Here is an 18,959-nt window from a genome sequence, read left to right as displayed (position 1 = left end):
ATTTTTGAAAATACGAAAGATGACATTATCACATGCAAGTCTTAGTTAAAGTGGCTACAATTTATAGGTACAGTGTATGTTCAGTAGACTTTCTTTCAAAATAAATCAGTGTGCACGAGGGCCCATCAGAGACAGTATGGGATGAGCTTTAGCGGCAATTGCCAGATTTTTTTTTTTGCATTGCACCGCCACCCCGTTTCTTGCTTGACTGCAGAGTTCTTTGTAGTCTCTAGCTCTAGCTACTGGTCACCAGTGTAGCTTGGTCCGCAGACGTAAGAAGATGCATGTTGTTGTAGGAGCGGGAAAAACATGGCGACGAACATCTACGAAGCTAGCTAGCACACTGAGGACTCAAAACATTGTCTGAGGCGCCCCTTTTCTCTGTATGAACGTGTAAGTAGGCTATTCAATATATTTCGTTAACGTTTTGGTAAATTATGCCACGTTTTGTAACGTTAACTATTTGCATGCTAAACCATTTCAGATTTCTATGGTGGATCAAATAGAGGGGTTCAGATTCCACGCCCCTTGTTAATTCTTCTTCGACAAGACCTAACGTTAGGGCTGGGACGAAAATGTTGTCAATTTAATTGAGTGGCCAAACAGTTAGTCGGATCATCTTAATTTTGGTCACAAGTTTGATTCTAATAACAAATGCAGCAAGTGATTTTTGATCAATCTCTGCAGTGAGTTATCGGAGTTTGCAGTATGTTGTTTTCCAGCCAGCCGCTAATGGTCGCTATTTACTTAACGGATACACTATCGTCTGGAGGACTGTTAAGGCCAGTGTACATATTTTCCAGGACGTTGAAAAATACGTATTTTCCTAATGTTGATATCAGGCTCATTTTTGGGTTGACTGTAAAGTTGAAAGGGCGTAATTTATAGACGTCTATGTTTGGGTCAAATCAAGGCTGGTCCAGGCCGCTAAAAAATCTGAACCAAACATCGATGTCTATGATTGGTTCAGATTTGGACCGGACCAAAAACGAATGTCTGTGGATGTGGAAATCAAGGTGACCGGACTGTACCAAAAAATGACGTCGGCCCGTGCTTACTGGGGTGTAGCCTACCATATCAGCCCACAATATAACTGTAGGAATGCCCAAGCATGTGGTAGGCCCACCATTTGTAAAACAGGCTGTTGCATTGGCTTTATTAGTCCAGATTCCTGTGACATATCAGTTTGGCTATTTAAGCTCTGAATATCAACTACCCATCTTTATCAGGAATTATCTTGACTCTAGTTACAACATGTTTACACAGCAGGAAGTGCAGAATTATTTTATTTTTTGCTATGACAACTTGTCAAAAATTCCGGAAAGCAGTTGTGATTGTCCATTCCATATTGTCCATTTTACTTTGACCTGGCCTGCTTTTAGGATACATTTTTTAGGATAGTTTGTTACATGACAAGACATTTGTTTTTGTTGGATTGGGCACCATTTTAGGTTAGGCTGTTTGGTCAGAGAAACCTGCATGGTTTAAAAAGTGTCCATTAGGGATGCACAATATATCGGTGAACATATCGGAATCAGACGATATTAGCTAAAAATGGCAACATCGGTATCGGCCCGATGTCTAGTTTAACGCTGATGTGATAAACTAATGTCAAAGCTGACGTGCATACCTATACAATGTAGGTAAGTGACACCATGTACAATTTTGCGGTTCACCTGCAACACAGCATTCCTTACCTAGCCCACAATGTCTGCTGTGTGGATCAGGCAGTCAACAAGTCGAGCAGTCATTTGAAATAGTAACAACATTTCAACGAGACAACTCAAAGGCGAAATCCATTAACGCCAAGATAATGGAATTCATTGCCCTTGACAATCAACCGTTCTCTGTCGTGGGTGATGTTGGCTTTCGCGACTGGTTGAGCACCGATACACACTAAGTTACCAAGTGCGATATTGTTCAGATGTTGCCCAACCGGAGTTACACAGTAATAGCGCCACTGCTATTAGCTTCATGGCATACTATGGAACGTCGTTTGGATCTTTGCGTGTCAAAAAATATATGTCAAATAACACTATTTGACACGTCAAATAACACAGCTCTATTATAGAATGTTGTGTGTTCTGTATTTGCACTTGCAAGGCAGGCGCCACCACTACTATCAGTAGCACTGTGAAGCTCTATCTGACTGTTGAGTTTAAGAATCTTGCTAGCTGGATCGATTTCTCCTTTAGCTAGCCAGAGAAATGTTGAGCAACATTAGCCAACTTGTCTGATCAAATTATTGAGTTTTTGAAAATTAGCTGGCTATTAAAGGCCGACAGCTAACACTACAACATCAGATGAGCTAACATTAGTAACCTAACCAATTCGCGATAGTGTTAACTGGTATACGACTCCTTGCCGTTCCTCAAGTTATAACGCTTTGGTTGCTTACTGGACCCTGGCAATCTGTGAAATGTTAACTAGTTAACTAGCAAACCACTATCTGTTAACTAATGTTTTCCCTTTACAGTATGTGGTTAATTTTCAGAATGAGAGAATTAAGTGAAAATGAGGTGTTGTTTGTTTAACAAGTGTAGCTGGAGCTGGGCCTGGCTTAAGCTGGATGCCACTATAGAGGTGAAAGGAACACAACACACGTTCCCTCTTTCTCACTGGATAAAAAGGGGTATGCCAGGTGTACTCTGCCTGAAAGAGATCAATTATGCCAACAAACGGTATCGTGCTCTGCTGGCACATTGTAGAACAGATGTCCACAGGCAGAAAGTGTATAATGTAATAATGTGCAGTGTAGCCCAAAGATATTGATTTTGTTGTTGAATTTGACAAAAACACTTGTGAGGGGGGATTATAAAGTGTTTTACTCAGTGAATGTTATTTTTGCACACATGTAGCCTTGTGCACTTGATCAGTGTCTACTATAGTGGCCACTATAATAGAGCAAAAATAGAATGCCTATTTGTTTCATTCTATTTCTATTTTAAGTGCAATATTTAGATGTGTGTGGTCACAAGCATTCTATTGTAAAGGCTGTCATGGCTAACTGCAATATTAGTGTAATGTTTTTTCTCAAGAGTGTCATTTGCAGTAAAGTCTAGGCAACAAGTAACATTGGATTGCTTTCTTTACATTTTTTAGCTGTTAGGTTCACATTAACCACTTTATTTTACACACGCAGACTGATCATGTAGATCATATTCTTTGTTGTGTAATTAGTTAACCTGCATTTCCCCCTAGCAGGGATTTATTTTGCGTGTTTCGACAACAACAAAAAAGTGTCACGTTTTTAGGCTCTCACCAGTTGGCATCCCTGGCCTGCGTAGCCGCCGGGCGCTAATATAAAACTTGGCTCTATTTTAGATGCTTGAAGCACTGCAAGTCCCGCCTCTCTCTCCCATCTCCTCATTGGTTTTTAGAAGCGTATACCCACGGGGGCGATTGAGAGATGAACGAGGTCCACACTCCAGTCCAGTTGGTTGCAGTAATGCACCTTAAAGTTGATTGCCAACCACCATATAAAATCCACAGAGGAAAAAGACTGAAGGAAGAGAGATTACTAGAAAGCAAAAGGGTTTCTCCCTTTTAATTTGTGGATTAATTGTAGAAAACACATGATTTTGTGTGACTCAAAATGGGTCGGTATTCTACAAAGATCCAGAAAAAAATAGGACCTTGTACATTAAGTAAAATAACAGCCCAATGTTTATATTCCAGGACAAATTAGCTAGCAACAGCAAGCTAGCTAGCTAAATGTCCATGAATGAATGTTACATATGTGTTTCGACTTGTCCCCAAATGTATATAGTTGGTTCAGAATTCATTTTGATATTTCAACCTGCGTATCCTGATCGCGTCTGATCGGGATAGACAAACTCAACATGCTCACGATGGCATGTTTTTTTTAAACGTTGAGTCTATTTTAACCAGCTCGATGGAAAACAAGTGGGCTCAGGCTTTGGAATTCAATTTTTTGGGGGGTCCAAGGTTCCTTGAAGGATTTTGTATCTTTAGGCCCTACTCTTGTAATTATGTCCGGGGCCACCACAGATTCTCTCTGGGTTCACCACGGATTTTGCCTCAAATCCAATATGGCTGCCATTTTAAGGTTACAGCGCTTATGCCCATTCTGAATCCAAAATGTCCAACATGACGATTACACCTGCCTATAAGTTTCCCTTGTTTATTTTGTTATTAGTCACTGCCATGCCTCTGTTGTGCTTGAAGCTAAATAGGTTTTCACTGTGTGTTCATGTTTAAATCTCATTCACCCACTCTCCGAGGGTGTCTCAGGGTGCGTAAAGCCTCGCCAATTCCCCAGCATCCTGGAAAAGAGAGCCTGTGACACAACTTCCGCTTTTGGATGTTAACAAGGTGACACTCCATCTTAACAGCTCCTCCACATTTACTGGATTGGTTGAACAGTGCAGAAGAGAACCCCCCCCCCCCCTTCTCGTCAAGACCAGTATGTAAGGGATCTAGTTTCAGGTGTTTCTTTTACGCCTGCTACGTTAGGTTGAGGTGTGTATAATACATGTGTGAAGTACTGTAGGACAAATATACTAAACCAAAATATAAACGCAACAGTTTAAGATTTTACTGAGTACAGTTCATATAAGGAAATCAGTCAATTGAAATTAATTCACTAATCTATGGATTTCACATGACTGAGAATACAGATATGCATCTGTTGGTCACAGATACCTTAGGATCTTGTCAAGGTATCTCTTTGCATTCAAATTGCCATAGATAAAATGCAATTGTGTTCGTTGTCCGTAGCTTATGCCTGCCCATACCATAACCCCACTGCCACCATGGGGCACTCTGTTCACAATGTTGACATCAGCAAACCGCTCGCCCACACGACTCCATACATGTGGTCTGCGGTTGTCAGGCCGACTGGACGTACTGCCAAATTCTCTAAAACAATGTTGGAGGCAGGTAATGGTAGAGAAATTAAATTTCATTTTCTGGCAACAGCTCTGGCGAACATTCCTGAATGCCAATTGCACTCTCCCTCAACTTGAGACATCTAAGCCTTCCGAGTGGCACAGTGGTCTAAGGCACTGCATCGCAGTGCTGAGGCGCCACTATGTCTCTTGTTCGGTCCCAGGCTGTGGCACCGCCGGCCGTGACCAGGAGCCCCATGGGGCGGCGCACAATTGGCCCAGCGTCATCCGTGTTAGGGGAGGCTTAGATGTCTCTTGCTTAAAATCATACCCAACCACTGGGGAGCCAGGCCACTGGGGAGCCAGGCCCAGCCAATCAGAATTTGTTTTTCTCCACAAAAGGGCTTTATTACATAAACACTCCTTCCTTCAACTTGTGACATCTGTGGCATTGTCAAATCAAATTTTATTTGTCAAATGCTCCAAATACAACACGTGTAGACTTTACCGTGAAATGCTTACTTACAAGCCCTTAACCAACAATGCAGTTAAGAAAATATTTACTAAATAAAGTAAAAAATAAAATAAAACGAACACAAAATAACAATGGGGGGTGCCGAGTCAATGTGCAGGGGTACAGGTTAGTCGAGGTAATTTTAACACGTGGGTAGGGGTAAAGTGACGGCATAGATAATAAACAGTGAGTAGCCGTGGGGGGGGATTAATTGTTCAGTAGTCTTATGGCATGGGGGTAGATGCTGTTAAGGAGCCTTTTTGACCTAGACTTGGTGCTCTGGTACCGCTTGCCGTGCGGTAGCAGAGAGAACAGTCTATGACTTGGGTGACTGGAGTCTTTGACTGTCAGGTTGGGATGGCAGGAAGCTTGGCCCCAGTGATGTACTGGGCCATACGCACTACCCTCAGTATTTGTTAGAGCTGCCTTTTATTGCCCCCAGCACAAGGTGCACCTGTGTAATGATCATGCTGCTTAATCAGCTTCTTGATATGCCACACCGGTCAGGTGGATAGATTATCTTGGCAAATGAGAAATGCTCCCTTACAGGGATGTAAACAAATTTGTGCACAAAATTTGAGAGAAATACGCTTTCTGCGTATGGAAAATTCCTGGGATATTTTAATTCCGCTTATGAAACATGGGACCAACACTTTACATGCTTTATATTTTGGTTCAGTATAATATTTGTACTTGTACTTTATATTTTAGTTAAACTGTTTATACACACTTATTTAAAATACTGGATTCTTGACATGGCTCACTTGTATCTACTGCTGTTCATGTCATTCTTTGTATATCTTGCGGAAATTCTTCCCGTTTACATACGTATAGTTTGGATTACTGTTACTGTGCTATTTGGGGTGTTGATTGGATTCTTCCTGGCCTTGTTTTTTTTGTACTTTGACGTTTTACTGTATTGTTAGGCGCTACTAGCTAGTAACAGAAGCATATCGCTGCACAGCAAGGGACATGATCCAGGAAGTAGGCAGGACTTTTATAGCGTATTTAAACTGGTTTACCAACTTTAAAGCTGGAACCCTTAATGCTGAAACTGCTACGTCTGTTTGCGATATTACAAAGACATTACTGCAAATAATGAACAGTTTTTTTTGTCCTTTGGTCATCTTTGTATGCGTGATAGAACAGCATAATGTGTACTGCAAAAAAAAATGACCACCTTGCGCAACACTCCTTACCTCTGCTTCATCAACGAAACAATAGCTGGGGATACATACAGTGGTGCTGTTTCCCTTACTGCGGATTCCATACTCACAAACTTTTGTACAGACCCATTGTTTAGACCTTTGGTCTAAAATGGCTAGCTGATAGCTTTTCTCAGGTAAACCTGGCAAAATTATCCATTATGTTAAGCAACCATCCAATCACATTTGTTAAACAGGTCAACTTGTCCACCAGAGGGAGATTCTAAAACCTTCAAGGTTTTACTTCCTTGTTCTAACAAGTGGAGTGCCGACATTGCGTAATGCAGGTGACCTTACACAAAATCCAAAAGGCACGTTTTCACATATTACCAAATTCCATGTTTTTGCTTACCGTTTCACTTGCATCCAGGTGCTTTTAAGAAAATAAAAAAAACATGGATTATACATTTATATTTGTAGTTACACGGGGGGGGTTGACAATGATGGTCTTGTCAAATGGCTATTTTTATCCCTGCTACTATCACTGACTGGTGGTGCAGTCCACAAAGTAAGCTTTAAAGGGATAAAACTGCTAGATTCTGGTGTTTGTTTAATTTACCCAGAGTCAGATGAACTCATGGATACTATTTTAAGACTCAACTACCCCTGCACACAGACTCTGTACCGGTGCCCCCTGTATATAGCCTCGTTATTGTGTTACTCTTTATTTTAGCCTACTTGGTAAGTATTTTCTTCTTCTTAATCTGCACTGTTGGTTAAGGGCTTGTAAGGAAGCATTTCACAATAAAGTCTACATTTGTTGTATTTGGCGCATGTGGCAAATAAAGTTTGATTTGAGTAAAGGGCCTGAATACTTATGTAAATGTGAAGAACATTTTTTTAAAGTAAATTTGAAAACATTTTAAATAACCTGTTTTTGCTTTGTCATGATTGGGTCTTCTGTGTAGCTTGATGAGTGGAATCTTTTACATTTTATCCTGTACATGAGATTATTATAGATAAGAGTGAGATTATTTTTATTTGTCAAACAGCAGCCAAGCATCTTATCATCATGTCACCAGAATAAGACCCTCACTATTAATTGGAAAGGAGCATCAAGCTCATCATAGTGCACTTTCATCTAAATGTATTTCATCTGTATCCTAATAAACTGCATGCTTTCCCGAGTCGTATAACATTTGCGCATAAAGGTGTTTTCACCACCATTTTTCGCGTAATTAATTTAAACATTTTGGGATGGGAACCTGGTTACTGTCATTAAATTATTATGCTGCCCAACAGGTTTCTCTCCTGTTTGTCAGTGAATTTCTGGGATCAAGAATCTCACAGAGCCAGGGGAGATGGAGGAAGGTAGGACTTGTTCTTATACCATAATACAAGTTGTAAACAGGAGAATGGTGAACTTTATCACCTGATGTTTTTAACTGCTTAGTCAGACTGGAAATGCTTAGGTGCATGGCACATTTAGTCATTAATATCTGATGATACACATTTTTATTCTGTAGTTGTATATTATTTTCATTCATTATTAAGATATTTTATACTCCCACAGATTCCGGGCGCCTCAACAAGTCTGACCAAATGACCCAAGGTCAACCAGGCTCTCAACAATCCGTGTCTCCAAGTCAGTCATTCCAGTGTAACCATTGTGTCCTCCTCTTCAAATCAAAGTATTTCCTCCTTGAACACATGAAGAAGGTGCATGGCGTTGATGTGGATCCTTCACAAAACGAAGGGAGTTCTACTCCCTCAGAGAGTTCCACGCCACCTCACAGTAGCACTCGCTACAACAGTTCAAAAAAGTTTTTCTCTTGCCGGCATTGTGTGTTTACGTCTTCCAGTTGGACAGTTATTATCAAACATGAAAAAACATATCACAAGGTGCCGGTAAGGGGTCCTGGTAAGGGCGGGGCCTTGAAAACACAGAAACGGTATTTGAGGGGCAAGATTCTCAATGCCAAAGTGTCACTGCCAGGTAAGAAGAATCACAAAAATGTGTCAGCACTCAAACGCAAAAAAGGGGACGTGGGGAGAGTGAATTCCAAGTCTACCTTGAAAACCATAAACATTCCTAGCTCTAGCTTATTGTTGAAGAACCTGCGAACTCAAGTGAGATCCTCAGGAAATTGTTCTAAATTCAGAGTCGTACCTGGAAGTTCAGCGCATGAGTCATCTTTAAATTCCTTGCCAATGAAGATGTCCACCCTCCCAAGGCCATCAGGTGCGCGTGATGTGACTGTCATGTCAGATGCGCCTTTCCATAGCTATGACCAAGACGATGGTAAAGGTGTTTCTAAAGTAACTGACGAGAGATTTCATTCAGAAAGTGAACAGATGGGCTCTCACTGCTGCTCGCTCTGCAACTTCTCTGCGACTTGGTTGGAAGATCTTCACACTCACCAGCGAAGTAAGCACAGTTACCTTTTTTACAGCATGGGTTCAAGTCTGCTGGACAAAACGGTGACAGAACAGCGGAATCTCAAACCTGAAACGTATAATGGAATGTCACTGACAGAGCCATTAGCTAAAACCACCAAGAAGAGAACGCATGATGACACTCCTTTAAGTCCCGCTAAGAAAAATATCAAAACAAGCCCAGAAAGTACAGTCATCCAAAGTAAGCTATCAGGGGGCACTGCTTTCACCTTTGAGGTTAGCGAGGATGAAGAGGAGGGAAATGCCTGGAGAACTGAACTAGATGCCTCGGGAAATGAAATAGAAGATCAGTTGGCAAATGGGGAAAGCAGGGACAACCCCAAAAATCTTTATCATTGCAAACACTGTGACTACAGTCACAAGTCATCTCGCAGTGTGAGCACCCATTACCAGAGAATGCACCCTTACATCAGGTATGACTTTCAGTACATCATGAATCCAGATGATTGGACTGCCACCTTCCGTTGCTTGGAGTGTCCGGTTGATTTTGCCGCCCCTGATGACCTTAAGCAGCACTATAGGGATCATCACCCAGAAGCCCCAAATGTGTTCATGATGCGATCAGATCAGCTTGATTTGGTGTATAAGTGCTTTGCCTGCCCATTCACCATTTCTAATGGCAAGTACTTGAAACCCCATTACAAAAACAAGCATCCAAAACTGAAAATGAGCAATCCCTTAATGTACTGCAGTTTTACTACCAAGCCCACTGAACATAAACCCTCTACATCACAACATTTAGGGCAAACCTCCAGCCTAAAGAATGCAGAGGTTGTCTCTCCTGAGAGGTCTCCGACCCCACATAAAGAAACTGTTAATATCACCCATACACCCTCATTAGCATGTTCTGCTTCCATGGGAGTCGATGTGGAACTGTACCACTGCAAACATTGTGTATTCAGCAATAAGTCAGTGGTTGTCATGCTTGTCCACTACCAAAAAAGCCACCCGAAGGCAGGATTGACAATTGACAGCATAAAACAAGCTTCTCTTGCCACTTCCAGGAAACCTAAGGACGAAACACAGGTGTCTCCTGAAAATATGGTTTTGGAGCCATTTAAACTCCTAGAAGTTAAGTCCCCCAACATTTCCCTCTCCAGACCAGATGTTGCACAGGAATATGCAGAGAACATGTTTTTCTGCCAGCATTGCAACTATGACAACCTCACAGTGAGGGGGGTGTTGAATCACCAAAGGTCAAAACACCGTGATCTCAAGGCTTCTGTTGAGCAGATACACCTCTATACTGCTGAGGTTCGTAGTCAATGTAAAAAATCACAGGGCATCGTAATAGTCTCACCTAGCACTCCCCTCCAAAATGATGTTGCACAGGAAGACGTTCCATTCAAACTTCCAGAAGTTAAGTCTCCAAACACATCCTCTCCCATATCCAGTGTTTCACAGGCAGATGTTGAGAGTCCATATTTCTGCCAGTTTTGTGACTATTGCAACCCCACAGTGAGAGGCATTATGAATCATCAGAAGTTAAGACACAGTACTCGTAAGTCAACTGCTGAAAGTATAATCAAACATACTGCTATGATTCGTAGCAGCCCCAATGTGAGAGGGGTTTTGAATCATCAGATGTCGTCTCATAGTCATCTCAAGGTGACTGCTGATAATGTCGTCAAACATACTGCTGAGGTTCATGGTCAATGTGAAAAGCCTCAGTTTACTGGATATGACTCATCTAATTCCTCTTTAAAATCCACTGTTGAGAATGAGGTAGCTGACTTGTTTTTTTGCCAGTACTGCAACTATGGCAACCCAAGTGTTGCAGGGGTTTTGAATCATCAGAAATTAAGACATCGCCGTCTTCAGATATCCACTAATCAGATTATTCAATATACATCTGAGCTTCTTAGTCAAAAATCTACATCTCAGTCTGCTGGATTTGGGGCCCCTAACTCCTCTCTCCTCAGATCTGATGTTGGGAATGAGGCAGGTAACTTGTTTTTCTGTCAGTTTTGCAACTATGGAGATCCCTCAATGAGCGGGATTTTTAATCATCAGAAGAGAAGACACGGTCAACTCAAAACAACTCCTGATGACATCTTCAGGCATACTACTGAGGTTCGAGGGCAAATGAAAACATCAGAAGAGTCTAAAAGAGTCAACTCAATGAACTCTTCTCACATCTTACCTCTTCCTCTTGTGACGGAAGAGGCTGTGTTATTCTGTCAGCTTTGCAACTATAACAATCCAACCATGAGTGGGGTTATGGATCATCAAAGGAAAAGACACCCTGATCTTAAGGCAACTCATAAACAAATCCTTGAATATACTGCTGCTATGATTTTGGCCCAATCTGGCAAATCACCTCACTCATCATTCTTAACATCTGAGATTTTCCAAGAAGAATTAGAGAAGTTCTTCTGCCAGTATTGTGACTATAGCAATTCTACAGTAAGGGGGATTTTGAATCATCAAAATAAAATGCATGGTGATCTCGAAACAAACGCTGCGCAGATCTTAAGGCATACTGTTGTGGTTCAAGGGCAAACCAAACAATCTCAGTCAAAAGCAGTCCACTCACCCAACTCTCCTCACATCTTGTCTCGTCCTCTTTTGAAGGACGAGGTTGCAGACATGTTTTTCTGTCAGCTTTGCAACTATAGCAATCCAACAGTGATAGGGGTTTTGAATCATCAAAGGAAAAGACACCTTGATATGAAACTAACTGCTAAGCAAATCCTTGAATATACTGCTACGGTTATGGGCAAATCGCAGCCAGTACAAGAAGACACACTTAACTCATCCCAAGAAGAAGAGGGGAAGTTGTTTTACTGCCAGCATTGTGACTATGACAATGCCACAGTTAGGGGTGTTTTGAATCATCAGAAATTAAGACATAGTGATCTGCCGGCTACTGCGGATCAAGTTGTCCGGTATACTACCATTGTTCGCACCCCCCCCAAGAAATTAATAACCCAACCACCTAAAAAGTCCCCCGTGAAAGCTTCACAATCTGGCACGCAGAAAGCTGCACCACTCAGGTCCTTAAAATGCCGCAAATGCTCTTATATAACTCCCCATATATATCTTTTGAAAAGGCATCTGAGGAATAACCACCAAGAGAAAGCCCCAATCACAACGATTATGCGTTGGGCTTACCAAGATGGCCATTTACAAGCAGGTTATCATTGCGAGTGGTGTGTTTGTTCACACACTGAAGCGAAGGATCTCCTCCGGCACTACCGGCAACGTCATCCAGATAAAAATACTGGACTTGAGTCCATCATCCTGAGGTTACATGTTGGCCCTAAGACTTCTCTATCTAAAACAATTAAGCCTAACACAGAGTGCAATGTTAAACATGAAAATATTACCCTCAGGTTTGGGGAAGTTCCGAAGACCTCCCCATCTTTTCAGTCCGGAGAAGGTGACACAAAAGTCTATCCATGCCGAGCATGTTCCTTTAAGGCTACTTCAATGGGGGGTATCGGCAGCCACTACCGTGTAGTTCATCCATGGTCTGTCAAGGAAGATGGATCTGTGTTAGATGTCATTAGTAGTAGGCAGACCCAAGAGCCAGGGGTCCATGAAGAGCCAGGGGTCCATGAAGAGCAAGCTGTTCATGAAACCTCGAGGTCAAGCGAGACACATATGTGCCCTGTCTGTTCCGGAGAGTTCAACACCCTCCATGGTATGTTTACTCATTGTGGAAAGAAACATCCAGAATATGATATGAAGGTTCATGAGCAGTCTGATGTTCATGAAACCTCAAATCCAAGCCAGCGATGGAGGTGCCCTGTCTGTTCCGGAGAGTTCAACACCCTCCATGGTGTGTTAACTCATTGTGGAAAGAAACATCCGGAATATGATCCATCAACTTGTGAAAAGGAACCTAAATCTAGTACAGGTGATGGGACTCTGGTATTCAAGTGTTCAATCTGTCCGTATGTGAACTCTCGCCCTCATGGTGTTCTAACTCACTGCCAGATGAGGCATCCAACCACCAAAGCCAGAACTGAGAGACTTGAACAAGAAATTGTACACTTCAGTGACCCAGATGAATGTGTGAAAGTCCGATTGGGTAAGAGGATAGGATTGGCAGGCTTCCAGTGCAATATGTGTCCAGTCATCCATGCAAAATTCAAGAAGTTGAAAGCTCACTATGAGATGGATCACAAACGATCTGCCCCCAATATGTTCAAACCGGCCTTGAAAAAATCCGCTGCCATTAAAAAACATCTTCTCTCCAAATATAGAGGCTCCCAGACCTCAATTGCCCAAGCTGCCATTTTAAAAAATAGGAAATCCATCATAGTCAAATGCCACCTTTGCAAGTACTTTTGCACCACTAAAAAAGGTCTTGCCCGCCATCTTCGCATTAACCACAGTACAGTGGCTCCAATTGAGGACAAAGAGTTTTCCTACAAGTGTGCACTGTGCTCGTATACGACTTTGATTTGTAAGTACCTTGCAGCCCACTATAGGAGGCAACATGACAATGCCGCTTTCAACAACCACTTTGTTCCAGCATTCAGAGCTCACCGCATTCCTCCAACCTCCCCACACCATAAGGCTTCTTTGAGTCCGGAAACCAAATCACCTGGTGAGAAGAGAAACTGTTCTCTCTGTTTTTTCCAATGTCTTAGTGAAAAAGGCATGGTCTCCCATTATGTGATTTGCCATCCAGGAGTCTCTAACAGCATGCACAAATCTAGCGAACACCGACCGATTAACACACTGCACTCTCCCCCAAAGCCCAGAAATCGCCACAGGCAGCAGAAACCTGTCTGCAAGTTATTTGATCCAGAATGTGAGAAAGGCAGCGCATTGCGTCCAGTTGAATGCAAGAAATGTGTGAAATTATTCTTCAATTCAAATCTCCTGCTAAGTATCCACTACACCAATTTCCACAACGAAGATTTCAAACGGGACTTCACTATACTTTCAAAGACTTCAGAGATTGGCACAGAGTTCTACAGATGTGGATACTGTAACCTCCAAATCCAGGGCAGTGTGGACCTCGGCTCCCATCTCGACCATCATAATGAGGAGTTTCAGACGCTGGAAAATGGACAGAAGAGGAAACAACACCTTAGTGAGCCACCAATAAAGACCAAGTCTGTTAAGGTAAGTGGCACATAATGCAGTAAACCGCAAACCTACGGGCTTGTGATTGTTTGACAGATGGTAGTACTGTACAACATTGGAAAAATACATCTGTGTTTTCCCATATGTGATTCTCAACCGTAATCATTTATTTGTCTTTCAGCATGAAAGACAAGAACTGCCCGATGTTCTGACGGCAGCGGAATCGGACAGTCATTGGATTGTGACAAAGGTGGAATCTGTTGCAACAGGGATGGGTCCAATGGGGTCCCCTTCCCCTGTCCCGTCGACAACAGAACCAGAGGGGGGGTCAGCGGGAGAGGAGTGCAAGCACTGCGGGCGAACTTTCATGTCTTTGAAAGGTTTACGCTCACATGAGCGGAGCCATGCAGCTACAGCAGCGCTCAAACGGCTGGACAACGTACCACATCAACAGAAGCAGATGTAAGAGGAAATATATTGAATATTTACATCAGAGGAGAGTATTGATAGTATGTGATTGATTCTATCTTGTGATGTTACCTTTTTAGTTACCACAATACAACGTTCTTTCTTGCTTCTATATAACCATAAAGATTTGCTTAAACATCTGAATAAATCAATTTGTGAAATGACAGCTTGTCTGCAAATGTCTCCTCAGGTTTGACCGCCATATTAGACATCGCCCCGGGACCATCAAACCCTTCCATTGTGGGCTCTGTCGGTACAGAACTACCATCTTGAGCCTTTTGAAGAACCACCTGCTCAAAGTACATGGTGGTGAGGCAGCCTTACTAATATAGCACACTGTCACTAGCCGGCTACCACCCGGCTACTCATCCCTGCACCTTAGAGACTGCTGCCCTATATACATAGACATAGAATCACTGGCCACTTTAATAATGGAACACTAGTCACTTTAATACTGTTTACATACTGCTTTACTCATCTCATATGTATATACTGTATTCTATTCTACTGTATTTAGTCAATGCCACTCCGACATTGCTTGTCCTAATATTTATGTATTTCTTAATTCCATTATTTTACTTTTAGATTTGTGTATTGTTAGATACTACTGCACTGTTGGAGCTAGGAACACAAGCATTTCACTACACCCGCAATAACATCTGCTAAATATGTGTATGTGACCAATAAAATTTGATTTGATTTGTCCTGTCACCACATTTTAAAGATAAAAAAAAATATTTATCTGTTAATTTTGCAGAATTTGATACTGTATAAAATGGCAAAAGCTGTGGAAAAGATTTTAAAACCTGTTTCCTTTTTTAATCTGTCTTGCTGGAGTAGCTGAGTACCCATCCAAGAACCTTCCTTCCCCCGTGACCGGTAGCCAGGACAGGGAACACACCCTGGAGGCCCCTAACCTGCCAGAACCTCAGGAAGGCAATCACATGTCTGACGATTCTGAGGAAACAGACCTCACTGAAAGCAAGTGCTCCCCTTTACATTCATTATTTGAATTTTAATGATTAAACTTCATGATTAAGAACCTTTCCTATAAATTATCAAATGTGTTGTGCAGCATACAGACCATCAATATTTTTGAAAAACACATAACATTTTGCGTATTGACCTCTCAAGTATTTTGTCAATAGCACACCTCCCCTACCCCTACAAGGCATCTGCTGAGTGACTGAATGTAATGTGGTTCTAATATCCAGTGTACTTTCCATTACAGAACCAGTGTACTTGGAGCCCCCAGATGTCCAGCGGCAGCTCAACCACTACAGGCAGGTGGCTCAGGCCTCCAGACATCCAGGCCAACAGGCCACCGCGACCACTCAAGATGCGTTATTCATCTGTGAGTTTTGTATCTACACCTCAACACACATCAAGAGTATGCGCCGGCACTACATAAATCGTCACAATGGGAAAAGGCTGGTGAGGTGCAAGGACTGCTCCTTTTTCACGGGCTTCAGGTAATATATTATTTTCAGTGGTAGAATCTGCTCAAATGCCAATGCTTGACTTTGCTGGGTCATCGTTGGGGCTTTAGTATACACATTCCTGCTATGGATATCTAAGAATATAGAAACTAATTGAAGTGATTGAACAATTAGCACCTGTGACGACAAGGGTTGCTAAATTAACTCCCTCTTTAAATGATCACTTCGTGGTCATAATTGTTTCTAACTATTAAGCCTCAATATGTAAGTCGCTCTGGATAAGAGCGTCTGCTAAATGACTTAAATGTAAATGCAATATGCTGTATTGCCAAATGAGTGTAACACGTTTTTCTCTGAATGCTTACATTAGGAAGAATTTGGATGTACACATAGAGACGGCACATGCCAGTAGCGCAACAGAAGCTCCTAAGGACCTACGCTGCCCTCTCTGTCTTTACCACACCAAAAACAAAAACTGCATGATCGACCACATCGTCCTCCATCGTGGTAGGTATTTTTGTGGTATTGACACAATAAATTACATTATGACTATACACAATTATGCTTTATACATCCATGACACTCACTAGACACTTAATCTGGCTGTCTACCATTTATTCTGTCGGATACTTATCAGTGTCTTACCCGACTCTATGCTGCTGATCCGGGTTTTTATCACATGTTACAACAGAGGAGCCGGTGGCCCCGATAGAGGTGCGTCGTTCAAGGCTATCGCGATATCTCCAGGGCCTCGTGTTCCGCTGCCACAAGTGCACCTTCACTAGTTCCAGTGACGAGAAGCTGCATCTGCACATGCTCATTAAGCACGATGATATCAAGCCGTACAAATGCAGACTGTGCTACTTTGACTTCACACAGCTGAGCGAGTTGGAGGCACACCTATGCGATAAGCACCAGGTTAGTGTTCTACCCTTAGGATCTGAAAGGACTGCATAGGTGTAAGCAATATGATTGGGTATCCACTTGTTTTTTTTTGTTTAACTAGGCAGGTCAGTTAAGAACAAATTCTTATTTACAATGATGGCCAAACCCGTATGATGCTGGGCTAATTGTGCCCCACCCTATGGGACTCCCAATCACGGCCGGATGTGATACAGCCTGGACTCGAACCAGGGACTGTAGTGACACCTCTTGCACTGAGATGCAGTACCTTAGACCACTGCGCAACTTTTCCTCTGAAAGACTTGAGGGGATTTCTGTTGTACTGCTTACACCTGTACTCCCATCAGAGCTGCACAGTACCTTTGTGATCAGGGATGTTTCTGGATGAGCCTGTGTCTCTACACATGGACAGTGGTTATGTTGACAAATAGCCAATCAAAGGTCACAACTAGTAGTATTCTTACACAATGTTTTATTAGTGCTAATTCTGAAAGTTTGTTCTATAGTCAACTCTTCTCTGTTGAGTCGTTTGACCTTCTATATCTGATGTAAATGTCTTCTGACTTGTGTTGTTCTTTCTTGTAGGTCGTGAGGAACCATGAGCTGGTGGGACAGGTCCATCTGGAGGAACTGGAGACCAGACTGGATAGAGTCAACCGAGAAAAGGAAAAGAAATGTGACCAGGAATTAGAAAATGAAGAAGACCAAGAAGAAAGAAATAAACATGGTGAAAAACAAGGGCTGGAGGAAGAGGGGGAGAACGCTGACAAGCTAAGAAACAAAGAGAAGGAAGAAACCAACCACAGACATAGTGAGAAGCAGCAGGTGCTGGAGGAGGGAGAGAACATAGAGAAGCTAGGAAAAGAAGAAGAGAAAGACCAGGAAGAAACTAACAGAAGACTTAAAGAAACTCAAGGGCTCAAAGAAGGGGATACCGTTGAGGAAAAAGGGTTGGAGAAAAATGGGGAGGACATTGCCCCCCAAAAATACGAAAACAAAGGGTACGTAGAAGAAAAATCCATGGACTGTGAAGAGAACCATGGGCAACAAGATCAGGTGAACAAAGGTGGAGATAATGAGGTGTCAGAGAACAGTGCCCAAAGCAGTGAATTCCACGAGAGCCATGATTTGAGTTATGAGGAGAACAAGGAGGAACAATATGAAGAATGCCATGGGGAGCTCGAGCATGAGGATAAGGAGATGGTAGAGGAACAATTTATGGACTTTGAGGAAGAGAACCGAGAACCTGGAGAGATGGACATAGGAGAACAAAATGACCAATATCATGAGATGCCAGTGCTTAAAAATGAAGCCTGCCACTATCATGAAATGCCAGTGCTTGAAAATGAAGAGGGCAAAGAGGAAACACACAGGAATCCTAGTGAGAAACCGGAACATGAGGAGGTGGTGGTGAAGAATGACAGTCTGAAACCTGAGTGCAATACGAAACAGGAGCAAGGGTCTGTAGAGGACGAAAAGTCTGAAGAAAACCCCATGAGTGACGATAAGCAAGATCATGAAAATGGCAACACATCTGCTCCAAAAGGTATGTACATTTTGACATGATGAAACTATTGACATCCAATTGATCAAACTGTTTCTGGTTCCCTGTCAGGTGTTTAACTCTGCTACTCATTCTATTATCATTCCTATTCTATGCCTCCACTACCCTGAATATAGATGCCTCCACTAAACTGAATATAGATGCCTCCGCTACCCTGAGGATAATTCCATCGACCAGAAATGAAAATGCGCTTTCTTGCAAGCTCTGTGGCCGAACTCTCATGAACAGCACTGACCTGGAACGACATGTGATGCGCCATGGCTTGTAACTCAGTGTGTCGGTGCAATTGATAAGGATGTACTGACTTTGAGGGTGTTGCTGCTTAGAAATGCTGATTTTAACAGCAAGGAGATTACGTGAATTTCAATTGAAACGGTTGCATATTGTTTCCACATGTAACTAGTCTTGACTGAGGAGACACTGCAGCTATTGTTGTAAAGGACAAAAAGTCTTATCCCAGAATGACAGCGGTTCACATTTCCAACGAATTAGTTTTGGTGCTTTCTTAATATTTTCATCCTGTTGTCTTTTAACATTTTTGTAATAAATGACTATCCTAGAACTATTGTTTTATAG

The 18,959-nt window shown here is 42.2% G+C and overlaps 1 protein-coding gene across 1 annotated transcript; it reads left to right on the top strand.

The window, feature by feature from the left end:
• The first annotated feature begins 283 nt into the window (after positions 1 to 283).
• Positions 284 to 18,945, top strand: LOC115139839 (zinc finger protein 462-like). The gene is made up of 11 exons (XM_029677666.2): positions 284 to 393; positions 7,812 to 7,880; positions 8,083 to 14,048; positions 14,191 to 14,471; positions 14,668 to 14,786; positions 15,318 to 15,458; positions 15,709 to 15,949; positions 16,287 to 16,423; positions 16,608 to 16,834; positions 17,405 to 18,365; positions 18,500 to 18,945. Exons 2-11 carry the CDS (start codon positions 7,871 to 7,873, stop codon positions 18,649 to 18,651), a joined length of 8,235 nt encoding a protein of 2,744 aa, XP_029533526.2. The 5' UTR covers positions 284 to 393; positions 7,812 to 7,870; the 3' UTR covers positions 18,652 to 18,945.
• The last annotated feature ends 14 nt before the right edge of the window (positions 18,946 to 18,959 follow it).

This window comes from Oncorhynchus nerka, linkage group LG13 (genome assembly GCF_034236695.1).
Source record: "Oncorhynchus nerka isolate Pitt River linkage group LG13, Oner_Uvic_2.0, whole genome shotgun sequence".
Taxonomy (NCBI): domain Eukaryota; kingdom Metazoa; phylum Chordata; class Actinopteri; order Salmoniformes; family Salmonidae; genus Oncorhynchus; species Oncorhynchus nerka.
The sequence above is the reverse complement of the archived record's forward strand: the minus strand, read 5'-3'. Positions and strand labels throughout refer to the sequence as shown.

What these genes read in the sequence shown, in the direction of transcription:
- LOC115139839 (XM_029677666.2), top strand. An exon ending in CCACATCAACAGAAGCAGAT is followed by an intron (nt 14,472 to 14,667) that starts GTAAGAGGAAAT and finishes ATGTCTCCTCAG; the next exon opens with GTTTGACCGCCATATTAGAC. An exon ending in CAACACATCTGCTCCAAAAG is followed by an intron (nt 18,366 to 18,499) that starts GTATGTACATTT and finishes CCCTGAATATAG; the next exon opens with ATGCCTCCACTAAACTGAAT.